Source organism: Cupressus sempervirens, chromosome 10, assembly GCF_028749045.1.
Source record: "Cupressus sempervirens isolate cs-2001-9-10 chromosome 10, ASM2874904v1, whole genome shotgun sequence".
In the NCBI taxonomy this organism is placed as follows: Eukaryota; Viridiplantae; Streptophyta; class Pinopsida; order Cupressales; family Cupressaceae; genus Cupressus; species Cupressus sempervirens.
This window is the reverse complement of record NC_143127.1, coordinates 585,972,409-585,988,928: the sequence shown is the minus strand read 5'-3', so window position 1 is coordinate 585,988,928 and position 16,520 is coordinate 585,972,409. Positions and strand designations below refer to the sequence as shown.

The 16,520-nt window shown below is 31.8% G+C and overlaps 1 protein-coding gene across 1 annotated transcript; it reads left to right on the top strand.

Moving 5' to 3' along the window:
• The first annotated feature begins 13,903 nt into the window (after nucleotides 1-13,903).
• LOC149535223 (cell number regulator 10-like) lies at nucleotides 13,904-15,457 on the top strand. Its single transcript, XM_089803742.1, has 4 exons — nucleotides 13,904-14,420; nucleotides 14,520-14,591; nucleotides 14,687-14,938; nucleotides 15,025-15,457. The coding sequence occupies exons 1-4, from the start codon at nucleotides 13,949-13,951 to the stop codon at nucleotides 15,096-15,098; spliced, it is 870 nt and encodes a 289-aa protein (XP_089659868.1). The 5' UTR covers nucleotides 13,904-13,948; the 3' UTR covers nucleotides 15,099-15,457.
• Nucleotides 15,458-16,520: the final 1,063 nt, after the last annotated feature.

Sequence of the window (16,520 nt, the reverse complement as noted above, 5' to 3'; positions counted from 1 at the left end):
ATGAAGGATAAGGGACAAGAAAAAATTGGTAGGAATAGGAACAAGGAAAATTGGAACAACAACAAGGACCAAAAAAATAGAAATAATAGAAATGGGAAGGGAAGGAATGGAAACAATAGAGGTGATCATAATAAGAATGATGATAGGAGAGGTCCTAAGACAAGATGTTTTGTATGTGATGGTCACTACTTTGTTGCTAAGTGTCCACAACAATTTGGCAGGAGGGACTTTCCACTGCAACACCACATTAATGTTGTAGTTGATCATAGGTAAGCAGAGTATCAAACCACTCCTATATAGATGACTAGTACACTTTTTGGATACTATGTTTCTATTCTTTTACATACTGGTACTACTAAATGCTTTGTAGATCCTAAGATAGTAGCTAAGATAATTGTTAGGGCTGGTTTTATGGCTAAACCTTACACTATAGAATATGGTAACAAGGCTAAGCGTAGGGTAGAACAATGCTTATTTTTTAGTGAGTTCAAACTCCCTAGCTTTCAGATAGAGGTCAACCTATATGTAACATCTTTGGGCTCATATGATGTTATCCTATGCATCAACTAGTTAAGTGAACATAAATCCATAGTTAACTGTTAGGATAAGGTGATTGAATGCCTCGACAACATAGGTCACTTAGTGATATTAAATGGTGTCAAATGACCATTTGAATTGAGACAAATTTCATCTATGCAATTGAAGAAATAAAAGAGAAAGTGATGCTAATTATTTCTTGCCCATGTCAAGAATCTAGAAGAGATTGCATCTCAATAAGAGGATCACCCTATTTTGTAGGAATTTAGAGAGGTGTATCCAGAAGATTTTCTCAAACTACCCCCTAAGAGGGAGTTTGATTTCTCTATAGATCTTGTGCCAAGAGTAGAACTTCAATCAAGGTTCCCTACCACATGACTTCCACAGAGATGTATGAGTTGAATAGTCAGAGCTACATGATCTCTTGGATAAAGGTTTTATTCAACCTAGTGTATCAAAGTGGGGAGCTCCTATAATCTTCATTAAGAAGAAGGATGGTACCTTAAGGTTGTGCATTAATTACTGCATGCTAAATATGGTAACAATAAAGAATTAGTATCCTCTCCCACAAATTGATGAACTGTTTGATCAAATGAAGGGAGTGACCGTATTTTGCAAAATCGATTTGGAATCTGAATATCACCAACTTTGGATTTGGGATAAAGACATTCCTAACACAACATTTAGAACTAGGTATGGGCATTATGAATTTGTAGTCTTACCTTTTGGATTGACAAACATTCCTGCTGCTTTCATGAACTTGATGAACAATGTATTCAGAGACTGTCTTGAAAAATTTGTGGAGATATTTATAGGTGATATATTAATATACTCCAAGAATTTAGAAGAGCATGAAGAGAACTTGTGAATAGTTTTACAACATTTGTGAGAGAAATAGTTGTATGAAAAATTCTCCAAGTGTTTATTTGATCAGAAGGAGATTCACTACTTGGGGCATATTTTATCAGCTGATGGCATAGCAGTGGATCTACAAAGATAAAAGCCACCCTTGCATGGCCAAATCCATAGAATGTGAGTGAAGTTAGGAGTTTTATGGTTCTTGTTGGGTATTATAGGAAATTCATTGAGGGATTTTCTAGCATAGCATCGATCACATATCTTCAGTGAAGGAGGAAATGATTCGAGTGGACAAAAGCACATGATAAATCCTTTTAGTTTCTTAAGAAAAAGATTACTGCCACTCCTATATCTTGGTTATACCAGATCCTAATGGAAACTTTTTTGTCACAATAGGTGCTTCAAGAGATGGGCTTTAGGGTGTATTAATGCAAGATAGAAAGGTTGTTTCCTACGAGTCTAGGAAGCTCAAATTGCATGAATTGAATTATGCTCCACATGATTTAGAGTTGGTTGCAATAGTACATGCTTTGCAAATGTGGCATCATTACTTATTGGGGAAGCCATTTGAGCTTAAAACTGATCATATGGGGTTGAGATATATTTTCACTCAACCTAATTTGAATGCTAGGTAGAGGTAGTGGCTTGAATTCCTTAGTGAATATGACTTCAACATTGAATACATATTAAAGGCAAGGAGAATAGGGTAGCAGATGCACTCAGTCATAGAAGACACATTATCACTATCACTACATCTTGAACTCGTATGAGAGAGTATATCCTTTAGTACCTTCCTGGAGATGCCCATTATTAAAGGGTGAAGTTATTTTTGGACACTAATGCCTTTGATTCACGATTTGATAATTACTCTTTTGATGATGATGGCATGCTTAAGTACCAAAACAAGATACATGTTCTCGATTGTGAAGGGTTGTGGAAAGTAGTTCTTGAGGAGATGCATTACACTCCATTTTTAGGAAACCTAGGGGTAAATAAGGTGATGGCTGATTTGAGACCTTAATACTTTTGCTCGGGACTCAAGCAGGATGTGGTGGAGTATGTTTCCCAGTGTTTGGAATGTCAATGTATCAAGGCTGAGCATGTCCATCGAATAAGGCTTCTATACCCACACGCCTAAACTTTAGTGCATCTTATCACCCTAAGACTAATAGGAAGACTGAGAGGGTGAACCAAGTGCTCAAAGATTTTTTGCGCATGTACTGCATGGATTAACAATACAAATGGGAGGAGTATCTTCCATTGGTGGAGTTTTCCTATAAAATCTCCTATTCTTTTTCTTTGGGTATGGTTCCATTTGAGGCTCTTTATGGATGTAAGTGCCAGATTCCTATCAGTTGGGATAGAATCGAGGATAGGATTATTGTGGGTCTTGAGATGTTAAAAGAGATGGAAGAGCAGATGTTGTTGATCCACAGTCAGCTAGAAGAAGCAACAGATTGTCAAAAGAGCTACGCAAGTTGAAAAGAAACACACTTTCTCATAGTTCCAAATTGGAGATAAGGTGTTTCTAAGGGTTAGACTAGGGAACCAGTTGCAAGGAGAGGCTGGCAAAATTATGGTAGAACATAAAATTGTCAAGGAAAGGTGAACGATCTTGATTTATCAAAGGGCTGCCAAGTAGATCAGAGATGAGAAAATTGATGAAGTCCAGTCTATGAACTAGAGATGAGCTGAATGGAGATTTGAACATGCAAAGTGAATTGTAGTTAGGTATGTGCATGATCATGATGGGGCAAAAAGTGGTGATATGAAAATAATTTGTTTTTCATTTGAATTTGATGAAATGAAAAGGGTTTCTTAAGATAGTATTAGCTTTACATTGATAATTACTGTCAAATTATGACTTTAGTAAGTAATTATTAATTATTTTATAATGGAGTTACTTATAAAGTGTTGGTTTATGCACTCATTGAAAAAAGTTATGAATTTAAAATGGTATAAACTTCTCAAAATCCAAAAGATGCATCACATTCTATGCTTTTCCTAGTATGAGGAAAATAAAAGAAAATTTTAATTTTGTATATTTTTTAACGAGTTGAGGTGGTTAGATGTGAGAGTTTTTTTATTCCAAAGAATATTGTAGCAAAAAATTGAATTTTTTTCCTTGGAATAAAATTACAAAAAAATATGCATCACAATCAAGTATGAGTTTTTGTAATGCCCCGCCAAGGGATCCAAAGAATTTCACTAAGTTTACCAAACAATTTTTTTTTTAAACATGAAAGATAAAACCATTCATAACATTCGCGGAAGAAAAAGCAACAATTCAAATGAAAATAAGCATAACATATATACATAACAAGCTACATTCTTTAAAGATCCTTTAACGTTGTATCACATCTAAATTAACTATTCATCTAACATCCCATCCTTATGAAATAAAAATGATACATCCAATGTACTTAAACAATATACAAGTGTCCTTTTGTAATTATATTTCAGTTTAGCTCAATCATCCACTGTACATATCACAGGGTATGAAAAGCTTAAAAGAATAAACATCCAAGTAAATAAAGTAAATCATCATCATCTAATATTAATCCATGATGCAATAACATAAATGAAACCACATATCATACATGATACATCATCACAAAAGATATAAACATCCATCACAAAAGATAACCATATATCACAAACATAAATAACTAAGTGCACGGTTCCTCCCAACCGTTAATAGCATCATTAGACCATCGTGGATCCTAGCCATCCCTCCGTGCGTAACATCCCAAAGCATCGAAGAGATCATCAGTATTAACATAGTAGGAATGTCACTCCTAAAACATCCTACTAACATGCAAAGTAAAGCATAGGATACCATCATCTAACATATGCTAATCATCAACGTAAGAAACATACCAGTAAATACATCCATCATAAGGTATATTAACTATCATAATGCTCCAAGAACATAATGAAGAATAAATACCAACCAAGGATGCTCCAGCCATGGTGTCTCGGACGGATCTCAAATGATAAGAGTGAAAATACACTACCACTCGACTGCGTGGAACCTAAGTGGTCCACTCCCACCGTGTTGAGGAGATAATCTCAAGTCCCAAACATGATATCAATACACATATCATAAAAAGTTCAGGAATCCTAAAAGTATACTAACTCAAAGGTTCCATCACACAAAACCGACATCTAATTCCCAGAGGCACATAAAGACATGTAGGAAACCTACTCTGCAAGTGGGAAAGTGTCATCACAATTATCACGTACAAGTTACTCTGGCAGTTAGCTAAACTCCACGGGTCCATACTGATCTCATGCGGCCACTAGTATTCTCTCATACTGACGAGGCATACTACGAAATGCACGGTTGCAACCATGTGTTCTCACTACTCCCATCCTAGCCTGTACAAGCACTCAAGGCATGAGTGAGAACATCAAAACAATTATCTTTTTAGGTTCATTTAATTCCCATTTAGTGTGTAAATGTTATCACTTATTAACCAAACTTACAATGAGTTACCCTGGCAGCCACTTAGGGCCCTGACTCCCATTGCAAGCCACTTCCCGACACTACAAGTAGATTACCTACCCTAAGCTCATGGAATCATAAATCTCAAAATCATAAAAGATAATCCATAATAAAATCATCAAATATGCATAAAAGCATCAAATATCCATAACAAGAATCATCAAATCTCCATGAGCATCTGAAAAAGCATCCATAGAAAATCATGACCACAATAGTTCTCTATTGGCAACTGAAGGCATCACTGATAATCATAAGTATCAATTGGTTCTCAATAACCAAAATATATCTCAAGATAAATGGTTTTCAACAAGCAACCAAGAATATCTCAAAATCATACTGATCGAAGACTCCAAAATGGTTGAGTCAAACATGTCACAACATGACATCATCAAGAAATAAATCCATATTTCAGTCCCATCATGGCGACTATAAAATAATCCAAGGATAACTAATCGATGACTCAAAAATGATTAGCTCAAGCATCTCAGATATATATACATCTCAGCTTCACACATGAAGGTTGAAGAACAAATACAAACATTTCATAGAGCATACGATCACATAACCATGGTTGGGCTTATAAAGATCAAGACCAAATAAAATCAACATGCCATCATATCTCATAACCCCCAAGCCTCTGGTAACAACTTAGGACTGGTCAACACTAGTTAACCCCAAAATCGAAAACAAGAAGCATATAGAATACACGATGCAGACACATGTTTTGGTTTTGCTATCTTACATAGTTGGATCAAGTGTAGAGGTTTCTAGTTTTCTATTTGCAAGTATACTTCAAGTGTTTTAAGTTTCATCATTTGACCTACAAGTCAACCCAATTGTTCTCCGATAGCATTACCCTTCCATTATTAAGAATTACATTCTAAGATTAACTTAAGGATAAATATTCACTAAACTGATCATCATTGACCTTAATTAAATTGTCCTTTATATTTAACCATGATCCATATTCTAATTGATTAACCTTTCAACTTTATTAGGATCATTATTCGTTATATTATAAGAAGACCAATTATCATTCTTCGAATAAGAGATTATAACTTTATTAAAATGATCAATTACATCAATCAATTAATATAGGTCCATATTCTAATAGTCCTCAATTAAATATTACTAAGTCTTCACCATTAAATATCTAAGGTCATCATTCAAGTCATAAGAATAAGACCTATCAACTTGATATCAATATTTCTACAATCTTATTAAAAGAATTATATCAATTAAATCTTCATTACTTAACTTAATTGTTAATTAAATCTAATTAACTCTCATTGATTAATTTAATTAATAATTACATAATCATAGCAACTTTTCAATTAATATCAGTTGACTAATAACTAACTATAATTTTGTATGATAAAAGTCAACTATAATTCAATACTCAAAAGATCATATTAATAATTCAATAATAATTATTGAAAATCTTAAATGACCATATTCGTCATCTTTCAAAGAATACCAACATTCCCTTAACAAATTCATATTATCATTAATCTTTTCAAATAAGACTCTATCGCACAACTTAATTATTAATGTCATAGTTATAATATCATCTCAATCAATTATAATCGAACTCCAAAAATTATTATCTTTTACCAAACTTCAATCAATAAATAATCTTCACTAGATTAAGTCTAATCAAATTTGTTGATATCTATTTAAACCATTATTTATTAATAGTTTGCTAGTCCGTCATTAGTTAATATTTGGCTAACTCTTAACTCCATTAAGGTATTCAAACGTATTAACCAATAAAATAATAATTTTGTCTTAATCCAACATCATTTAGAGTTTCTAAATTTAAATCAACATAATATAAATTATCATCTTACAATTATTTAATCAATATTAAAATCAACCATTAGACTCCATTTTCTAATTGTTCTAATAATATTTTTTCTATATAAACGTTGTTTGAAAGAGATCCCTATCACAAACCAATAAGACTCATTGTAGATTTTAACATGAATAATCTCCAAATTCTTAACATTATCATCTTCATTAAACAACTCTAAAATTGTTTAATATATATTAAATAGTATTCAATATACATTATAAAAAGTCTACTATATAAACTATATTAAAATCTCTTTTCTTTTAATTTTTTCTCATCCATTTACTTAGATTGACTAATAATTAATTACACTTCTTCTACTATTAATTAATCTTAATTAAATTTGATTTAATTAGATTAGATAATAGACTAATGCATATTAATAAGATTCTAATAAGGAAAGATTTTAATAATATCTTCAATTCATTCCATTATTTGATATATTATTTTTGTGAAGTTAAGCATAAAGAACTCTTGGTTATGAGAAATGGAGAAATATCTGTCCTTGAATAAAACAGTCTCAGTACGATGACCATATCTCTCTAATGAACCATTGGATCGGGTTGAAATTTAGATATGTTGGAGAGGGCCAAGTTGCGCCAATTCTGACTAGAGCGATCGAATAAATTCGATCACGATAAAAAGTTATGAATGATTGAGTTTGGGTCTATCCAAGGGGCAGCGACAGGACAATTTGTGATGAATTAAGAATTTCCTGTTAAAATAATTGTTCTCTAAATTTAACCATAAAAGGGTTTTTTCATATGCATCTAAAAATATAATTGATAGAAAGATTACATCTAATCATTCAAATTTTCACCATAAAATTTCTATTTTAATTCCAAATCTTGTCTTTCTAATTTAATATAAATTCAAACCCAAAACCCAATTAAAATCTAATTTCTTTCTCATTTGGAACTAGGGTTTTTCTATTGTTTTTCTTCTCATCCAAATAAAATATCTAGATTCCAATTTCAAATACAGAGAGTATTCAAACACATAAAACAGATATGATGAAGACAGGAAGAGAAAGAGTGCAAAGGGAATATGAGAATATCACGAGTGCACCTGGACACTAATACTAATTTGCCATGCCTCAGAAGTCTATAGAAAATCCCTTCCTTCTCCATCATTCACAATTCTTCCAAGAATATCGAATCTTCCAAGTGATTAGAAGAGCTAGAAGGAGCATAGAAGCAAGTAAAAAATATATGAGCATATGAATCTTCTCCCATGCATGTAAGCTTTGAAGTTTCTATTTTTTTTTAGCTTGTAGCTCGAGGCTTCCATTAAGCTTGTAGCTTCCATTAAGCTTTTCATTTAAGCTTCTATGAATGCCTGAATATCAAGAGCTCTCAAGAAACCTTTGGAATGCTTTTTGAAACCGCTGAAAGGTGTCACCAACTAAGCATGGGTCTTTTTCAATTCTTTTTGATGAGTCATAGAATTGTAGACACCTTGTGCTTAATTGATGCACTAACCCCCGTGTTGTTGACACATGTTAATTACCATGCAAGCTTATAACTCCAATTTACTTTTAAAATAATCTCTATTTAAATTTTATAACTTTCATTTTAATTTTTATAACTTTTATTATTATTATTTTATTTATTACTTTATTATTATTTTATACTTATTATTAATTTTAATTTCTAGTTTTCTTTTATTTAATTTCTTTTCCCCAATAATTCACATTTAATTAATTACAATCAAAATATCAAAGATCATGATATTTTATTAATTTTCTCAAATAAATAATTTATTAATTAAATCTATTTATTAAGACTTAATTAATGGAAAATTCACCATAGACCTCCAAGATAAAATATGAAAACCCATCATAGAACAAATCATACAAAATAAATCTAAAGGGTTAAAAATCATGAAATCTGTCATTCAACACATTCGGTGGGTATTCAACTCAGATACTTGTCCTAATTTTTCAATTAGGACAAATGACTCAAAGGTTTGGGATTTGGACTTGAGAATTTATCTCCCCTCTCTTATCATTGAGATAATGTGATAGGGTACGCTCATCCTGGCAATTCAGGGAAGTCGATACCCAGTACCTGCAATCTGCATTAAAACCATACATGTACAAATACAATATATACTAAACTAAATAGACAATGGTAGGAAGTGGTGCATCGTGTAGATCTCGACTAGCAGGTGACTACGACTCCCTTCCTTAACCACATCAAACACGCCATACAAAAGCAAACACGCAAGGCAAACACGCACACCATACACATGCAAGTATGGGGTAAGTATCCATAAGAAAACACATATGATAATAAATCATCTTACTAATCATCATTAATAATTGAAAGCAATGTAATAATCATCATCAATAATTGTGAACACTAAAAATAATCATCATACATACATGAAATGTAGAGTCTAAGTAATCTCATCAAATAATAAACTGAATCCATAACACAATATCTGATAATCTCAAAAGAATGCTGCTAACCAACAATATAAAACTAGTTCTAAAAGATTTCAACAATGATAACGAAATGTGAACCAGGGGCAAGCACTACAGTCTTCTTATTATATCTAGAATCTTAAAAAAATATAATCATTTGATTGTGATTAAGGTGGTTAGACATACACCTACTTTTTATATTTGAACCTAAATTTTTTTGTACTTTAGCATTGAAATTCCAAATTTTGACCAATAAAATTATTATTTTATCATAAAGGGGCTAGTACTTTAAAAACTACATTCAATTTACCATAGATTTTGTTCTTACAAATTTTTGATACAAGGTTCATAACTCGTTTAATATTTCACATCAAGTTGACTAACATTGATGTACTGAGTTTTCATTGTCACTTAAGTCCATAGTTTGGCCCACCATGATCATGCACATACCTAATTTACAGATCAAACCTAGTTGTAGTTTTCTAACCATTGTAGTAGTAAAATTGTTTAATCAAAGTTGACCAATCAATCAATTTTAAATCCTTTAATCAAGGTGACATTCTAAGGGAATGTTCAAAGTCCTATAAAAATGCCACTCCTAACATGGTGACTAAATCCTTTAACATCGTCACACCTAATGGTGTGTTTTATAACCTTTAACAAGGTTGACTCTTAATCAAGCTTACTTCAGAAGAGTAAAAAATTGGTAGCATGTTACTTGGTGGTTTTTGCCAATTTGGGTTTCCACGTTAAATATTATTGTCAAAGTCTTATATGTGTATGAATGATGTTTACATGCTATTTATTATTTTATTTTATTGTTATTTGACATACACTAAAACGGATTGTTGAGTAACTATATGAATAAGTTGATTTACTATTAAGATTCTATAATGACCGAGTGGGTTTATTATTTGGATTGAGTTGTTTGAAGCTGTTAAAAGTTGAATTGGTATATCTAGGCTTGAGGATAATTAATTCACCTCCCTCTCACTTATTCTAATCATTCAAACACAACATCATTTCCAACAACCGAAACAATGACACAACCCTTCACTCTATTGACAACAACAAACCCACCAAAAAACCCAACAATAGAACCAACATCCAAACCATTACCAAATCCCCCAACAACAACCCTAACACTAGACCAAGAACCAAAACCTTTGCCATACCTAAAACCAGCCATAGTAAATCCTCTAGAAACCCCAAACATAATGCCAACAGACCTCATTCTGACATCAACACCAACACCAGATCCAAAAACAAACCACGATTTCAACACATAACTAGAAGCATACCTCGCACCAATAATCACTCTAGTGATTGTACCAGCAACTGTAAAAACATGTACATCAACACCAGGACTAGTAACATAACCAATGCTAGACCCTAAACTAGCCACACTAGTTACAAAAGATCCAAAATACCTCATGTTGTCATCTGTACCATCACCACAACCAACACCAACACCTACACCTACATCTATAGCAATAGTAACATCTTTAGTGTAATATATGTATTTATGTAAAATTGATTTGTATTTGATTTATTTAAACATGCATAGAAATAAAAAGAAAGCTATTGCTGAAATGATATTAATATATTTCTATTGTATCCAATAAACATGATTTTTTTTATTAATCATGAATGCATTTGTTTAATCATATATGTATGTTGTTATTTTTTGAAAATATATTTACCTTTTTGAATAATATAAGTGAAATTTAAAAATATTATTATTATGTAAATATTTTCATGTTAAAATACTTGAGAAGTATCTAATCAAATAGTTATAATATAATAAAAATTATGAAAGATATACTTAATATGTTTAGATATTGTTACTTCTAAATATATATATTTTTTCTTAAATAAAAATTAAAAATTTAACACTAATATGTATATTTTCTATTAATCCATTGAATTGCATATAACAACTTATAAAATCACTTTAACCACTATAAATTTTACACCAACATTCACCACATTTCAAGAAGATATCATTATAAACAACAGGCTAAGAAATGTGCACAATTTTGAAGAAAAGTGTAGAACTACAAAACTCAATGACAGTACAACATAATCTTTCAAGATTATGATGTGCCCTAGTAATAATTTAGTTGAATGCAAATGCACTAGAAGTTTCAAGCCAACATTAAAAATACCCTTTAACTAAATTTAACAAGTGTCACGTAGTAGCATGTACTTTCTATTATAGTTGTGATTAATAGGATAAACATTTATTCATTTAATAAAAAAAAATATTAATTAGAGAGATATAGTTTTAAATTTTCCTATTTTTAAATTAAATTCTATGAAGTTTTATTGTTCACAAGAAATTGAAAATATAGAATAAATTTAATTTAATTTTAAAATTAATATTAAATTAATTTATTATGCATATCATAAATAATTATTTATAAATAAAATCTAGAAAAGTAAAATAATATAGTAAGTAAATATAGTTCACTATAAAAATTATAATTTTTAAATAATATTTATTTTACTTTTATAGTAAGAAAATAAAATTCATTTTACATTTAATATAATTAACTATCTATTAATTAAATCTAGAAGAGTAAAGCAATATAGTAAGAAATAACGATTTTTAATAAACAAATTGTATTAAAGTCTAATCAATTATTGTAGAAGATTCATTAACTTCTATTAGCTATTTAGATAGATTAAAAATCTAAATAATATTTGAGAAGAATGTGATTGAATGCATATAGTTATTTTTTTTTAAAGAATTAAATCTAGAAGAGTAAAATAATATAGTGCACAATAAACATAATGATTTTTTTATAACATTTATTTTACTTTAATAGTAAGAAAATAATATTTACGTTAGGTTTACCATAATTACCCATCTATGAATTAAATGTAGAAGAGTAAAACAATATATTAAGAAACAATGATTTTTAATAAACAACTTACATATTAAAGTCTAATCAATTATTGTACGAAGATTCATTAACTTCTATTAGTTATTTAGATAGATTAAAAATCTAAGTAATATTTGAGAAGAATGGGATTGAAAATACTTTAAAAAATTGAATGTGTAATTTATTTTTAATCAGTATATCTAAAAATTTATTTTTTCCTTTTGATTTTTATAGAAATATATTTTTAGTAGTCAATTATATGAATCTAATCAAAAATTTATTTCATACATTAGCTCCACGTAACTCTTTTTTTTGCATGAATTTAAGTGAATAAATTGTAATATGGAAAACTTTTGAGAAAAGGGTTCTTTAATACAAAATCAATTTGACCAATCATATAATTTATATAACTCATAAAATTTATAAATAGATAAGAAAACTTTTAAAATATTTTTATTATTCAATAATAACTACTTGTGGTCAGTGGAAACTAATATAATTTCCCAAGAAAGTGAATACAATATTACTATTGTCTACAACAAGTGCAATAATAACACTAATGCAAATTAGAAACTTTTATGGCCTATCAATATTGTAGAGTTATGTACTAGAATCAAAATTGACTAATAGGAGAGTCTATGCACATGTAAATAGTTTTTCCTTTATGAATAGTAATTACATTATAATCACTATCCATACAATCCAATCTAAGCAAAACATAAAATTACACCTAGTGATGTGAGAATCATAAACTTCTCTTTTCCCAGTAGCATATCAAAACTCACCAGTTTCTTCCACTGTGGATAACTACCTTGATCCACTTGCAGTATCCTAGCTCTCAAACAGAAGGGCAAGAATAGAGTTGAAAAGAACCAGATGGCTAAGAGGTTTGATTGGGTGGGAGTTGAAGATTTCAAATTTGAAATTTAAGTGTCTTGGTTAGCATTTTATTAATTAGTAATGATTGTGGTTTTAGAGTGTATGTGGCAATGATGAAGCATTTCCCATCTTGCCAGCAAGGGAACCACGAGTTCCTGAGTTTTAATTTATTTTGGTTCATGGGTCAAGCTAGAAGCTGTGACTAACCACTGACTGCACCAATTTATAGTTTAATGGAAAATTGTGCTTGTGAAGTTAACAGACTAAATAGACTCCACCATCCACAACTGCTTCGAGTGTGCCCGTTAAGTGCGGCCCATTTTTGTGCAAGGGCTAGAAATATTTTATGTCTAACACTCTATCTTAAAAATCCTTTTAAAAACTGTAAACTAATTAGAAAGAGTAACTACTATATTATCTTAATCAAGCAGTAACGTAGTAATATCCCAATGGTTGTTTCGTTTAAGCATGCGTTGGAAAAGTATCCTCTTAGAAAATTCATACGACGACTTACAGGTCATGGTCTGCAATGATGTACTCGAACTCCACTACACACGCAAACCGTGTCAACTAAGGACTGTCTTGGTTAATCATGCACGCAGCAGAAAATGTGAGGAAAACCAGACCTCTCACCGTGGAAAACTGGCGAAAAGTAACGATGATACAAAATGGGAAGGAGAAGGGAAGGGGAACGATTCAAATATTAGTCTGTACCGATCCAACAAAATCTTCTTTACGTACTCCACTCGACGTCTGCCGTGCCGTGTTCATCGAGTATTTCTCTTCCAATTACACAAATTCCAAGGAGGCATGTGGGCCATGACTGTACGTACAAGTAATTATCTCATTGCTTCCATGCAATCCTTAGAACAAACGAAGAAGCTGTGGAAAGTTTAAGTTTGAGGACGTGGTTTCTTCAAGGCTTCACGTATTGCTATATATGTGGCCCGGCATTATTACATTTGATACGTAGCAGAAGCAGAAAGAGAGAGAGAAAGATGGATGAGCAAGATTATCCACAGTATTCTCAAAATCCCTGCACACAATATGTGCAGCCGCCGCAAAATCTTCACGTAGAGCCTCAGGTACAATATGCGCAGCCGCCACTCTCACAAAATCACCATGCTGAGCGTCGCATACAATTCGCCCACTCGCCGCCGCCACAAAATCCCCATGCCGAACCTTACGTGCAGCGGCCGCCACGACAAAATCCCCATGCCGAACCTCAGCTACATCATTTCCAACGGCCGCCGCCGCCTCAGCAAAACCCCCATCCCGAACCTCATGCAAACTACATGCAACGGCCGCCCAAAAATGCCCCCTCTGCAGAACCTCAGGTGCAATACGTGCAACCGCCGCAAAGCTCCGATACTCCGGTTATATTCGTGCAGCCGCCGCCTCAAGCCGCCAATAATTCTCCCGCGCTGTGGGCCTCAAGCCTCTACTCCTGCACCGAAGACCCTTCCGATTGTATATCTATCTTCTCTTCTCTTCATTTCCCTCCTCTCTTCTCTTATATTGCATCAACCTTATATAAATTATAATGGATTAAATGTTGTGTGATTGCAGGTTGCCTCACGTTATGGTGTCCCTGTGTCACTTTCGGGCGCATAGCGGAGATTGTGGACGAGGGTTCTCCATGTAAGACTTCCATAACCAAATTATGCATGCAAGGCAAACTATATTTATATTGAATGGAAGGGCTGAGGCAGAATGATTGAGTGAACTTATTGCAGGGTGTATATGGAGCGGAGGGATCCATGGTCTGCTCTGTTTGGTTGGGATTGGGGCGGCTGTGTTCACTGGATGGCCTTGGTTAACTGGTTTTGGTTGGTGCTACGCTTGCTCCTATCGAACAAAGATGCGGGCCAAATATAACCTGGCAGAGACCCCCTGCGCTGATTGTCTCGTCCACTCTTGTTGCGAGCCATGCGCGCTCTGCCAGGAATACAAGGAGCTCAAACACAGAGGATATCATCCTGCTCTCGGTAATATACATACATTTTGTATGACTACATCTTATGTTTTTTAGATGGCTTTGAATTTGATTGTTGTTAATTTCATTTTGTTGCAGGTTGGACTGGAAATGCAGAATTGCAAAAGCAACGCGCCATGACACCTCCTGCTAATCAAACTATGGGAAAATGAACTCACTGCTCATGCCCTTTGTCTTTTAAGTACAAGTTTTTATTTTGTCCTGGAACTGAAATTAAGTGATGTAGCTAATTCGCTATTCAATATATAAGTGAGTTAATGCTATATAAGAGCTTCGTTAAAGTCATAGTATGATGACTTGTAAAACTTGGTAATTTTTCTTTGCTTTCAATATGGTCATGGACACTACCGTTTGTTAGATTGTTTTTCAGGAACGTGTGACAACAGGTTCTACTTTTTGTATCCACTTTTTGCATTTCTCCGCCAGTAATGTTTTCATGAACTGTTGTATTTCTTTCATATGATATGTATTATATTTCTCTTGTTCTAAGAGTTCAAAATGATTAGAGTGAGCGACTGCTTAGAGGGGCTACCGTTACATTCACATATAGGAAATAGAGGTGATATCATAAATGGATCCTAAATGATTTTTGTATGGATAAAAGTGTATATTCTCTAATATTTTTTTAAATATCTGTATTTTATATTCTTATTATTCTATGACTTTTTCTTTCTTTCGTATAAATAAAATTTACTTTAATCTTTTTAATTTAAACTGAAACATAACATTGATTTTTAGATCATAGAATTAGTGTATCACTTATATGGTACTTTTTATTAGTTTGAAAATTAAAAAATTATTCTATTATTACTAATCATTTGATGAGGAGATTTCTACACTTCAATTAATATTTTTAATATATTAATTTTACAATATTAAGATTTATATTTATAATAAAATTTACTAGTAGGTAATTTAGACTAGTTTTGAAAATTGTAAATATGTCATACTTTATTAAAAATTTCAGAAAAATAATTAGAATTTTAACATTATTATTTATCACAATTATTATTTATGATTATGAGTATTTAATTATTGTTAAATTCTTTATTTATATATGTGTTCTTCTATTTTAAGTATTGTATTGAAGTTGTGATTTCATTCCTATGGAATTAAAAGGTGAAAAAGACAAGAATGATTATGGTGTAAAAAAATATAATTGGGTAGGATAAGGTGTAACATCTAAACAATTATACACAATACGATAATGGTGCTTTGAAAGCTATGATACTATAAAATATTTTTTATTATTTGTATATAACATATACCATATACCATATTTGAATATCTTAAGCAACAAACATGTAACATTTAGAACATAGCTCTCACCATTTTTCTTTTTCTTTTTTCTATTTGAATTGAATTTTGAAATCTTTGTCATCAAGTAAGGAATTAGAGTGAAGTGATGAAGTCTTCCATTGGAAATGATGAACTATATTAGAGAATTCATGATGCATTGAATTTGTTTCTTATTTTAGTCAAACCTAAATTATGACCTTAATGTGTGGATACTCATTCTTAGTAACATAAATGTCAAATAATTGTATAGTGAAAGCCAAGTAAAGCAGCTAGAG

Excerpts from the sequence above, each read along its gene's own strand:
- LOC149535223 (XM_089803742.1), top strand. The coding sequence starts at position 13,949 with ATGGATGAGCAAGATTATCCACAGTATTCTCAAAATCCCTGCACACAA. Across the intron at positions 14,421-14,519 it reads CACCGAAGACCCTTCCGATT|GTTGCCTCACGTTATGGTGT; the intron begins GTATATCTATCT and ends GTGTGATTGCAG. Across the intron at positions 14,592-14,686 it reads TGTGGACGAGGGTTCTCCAT|GGTGTATATGGAGCGGAGGG; the intron begins GTAAGACTTCCA and ends AACTTATTGCAG.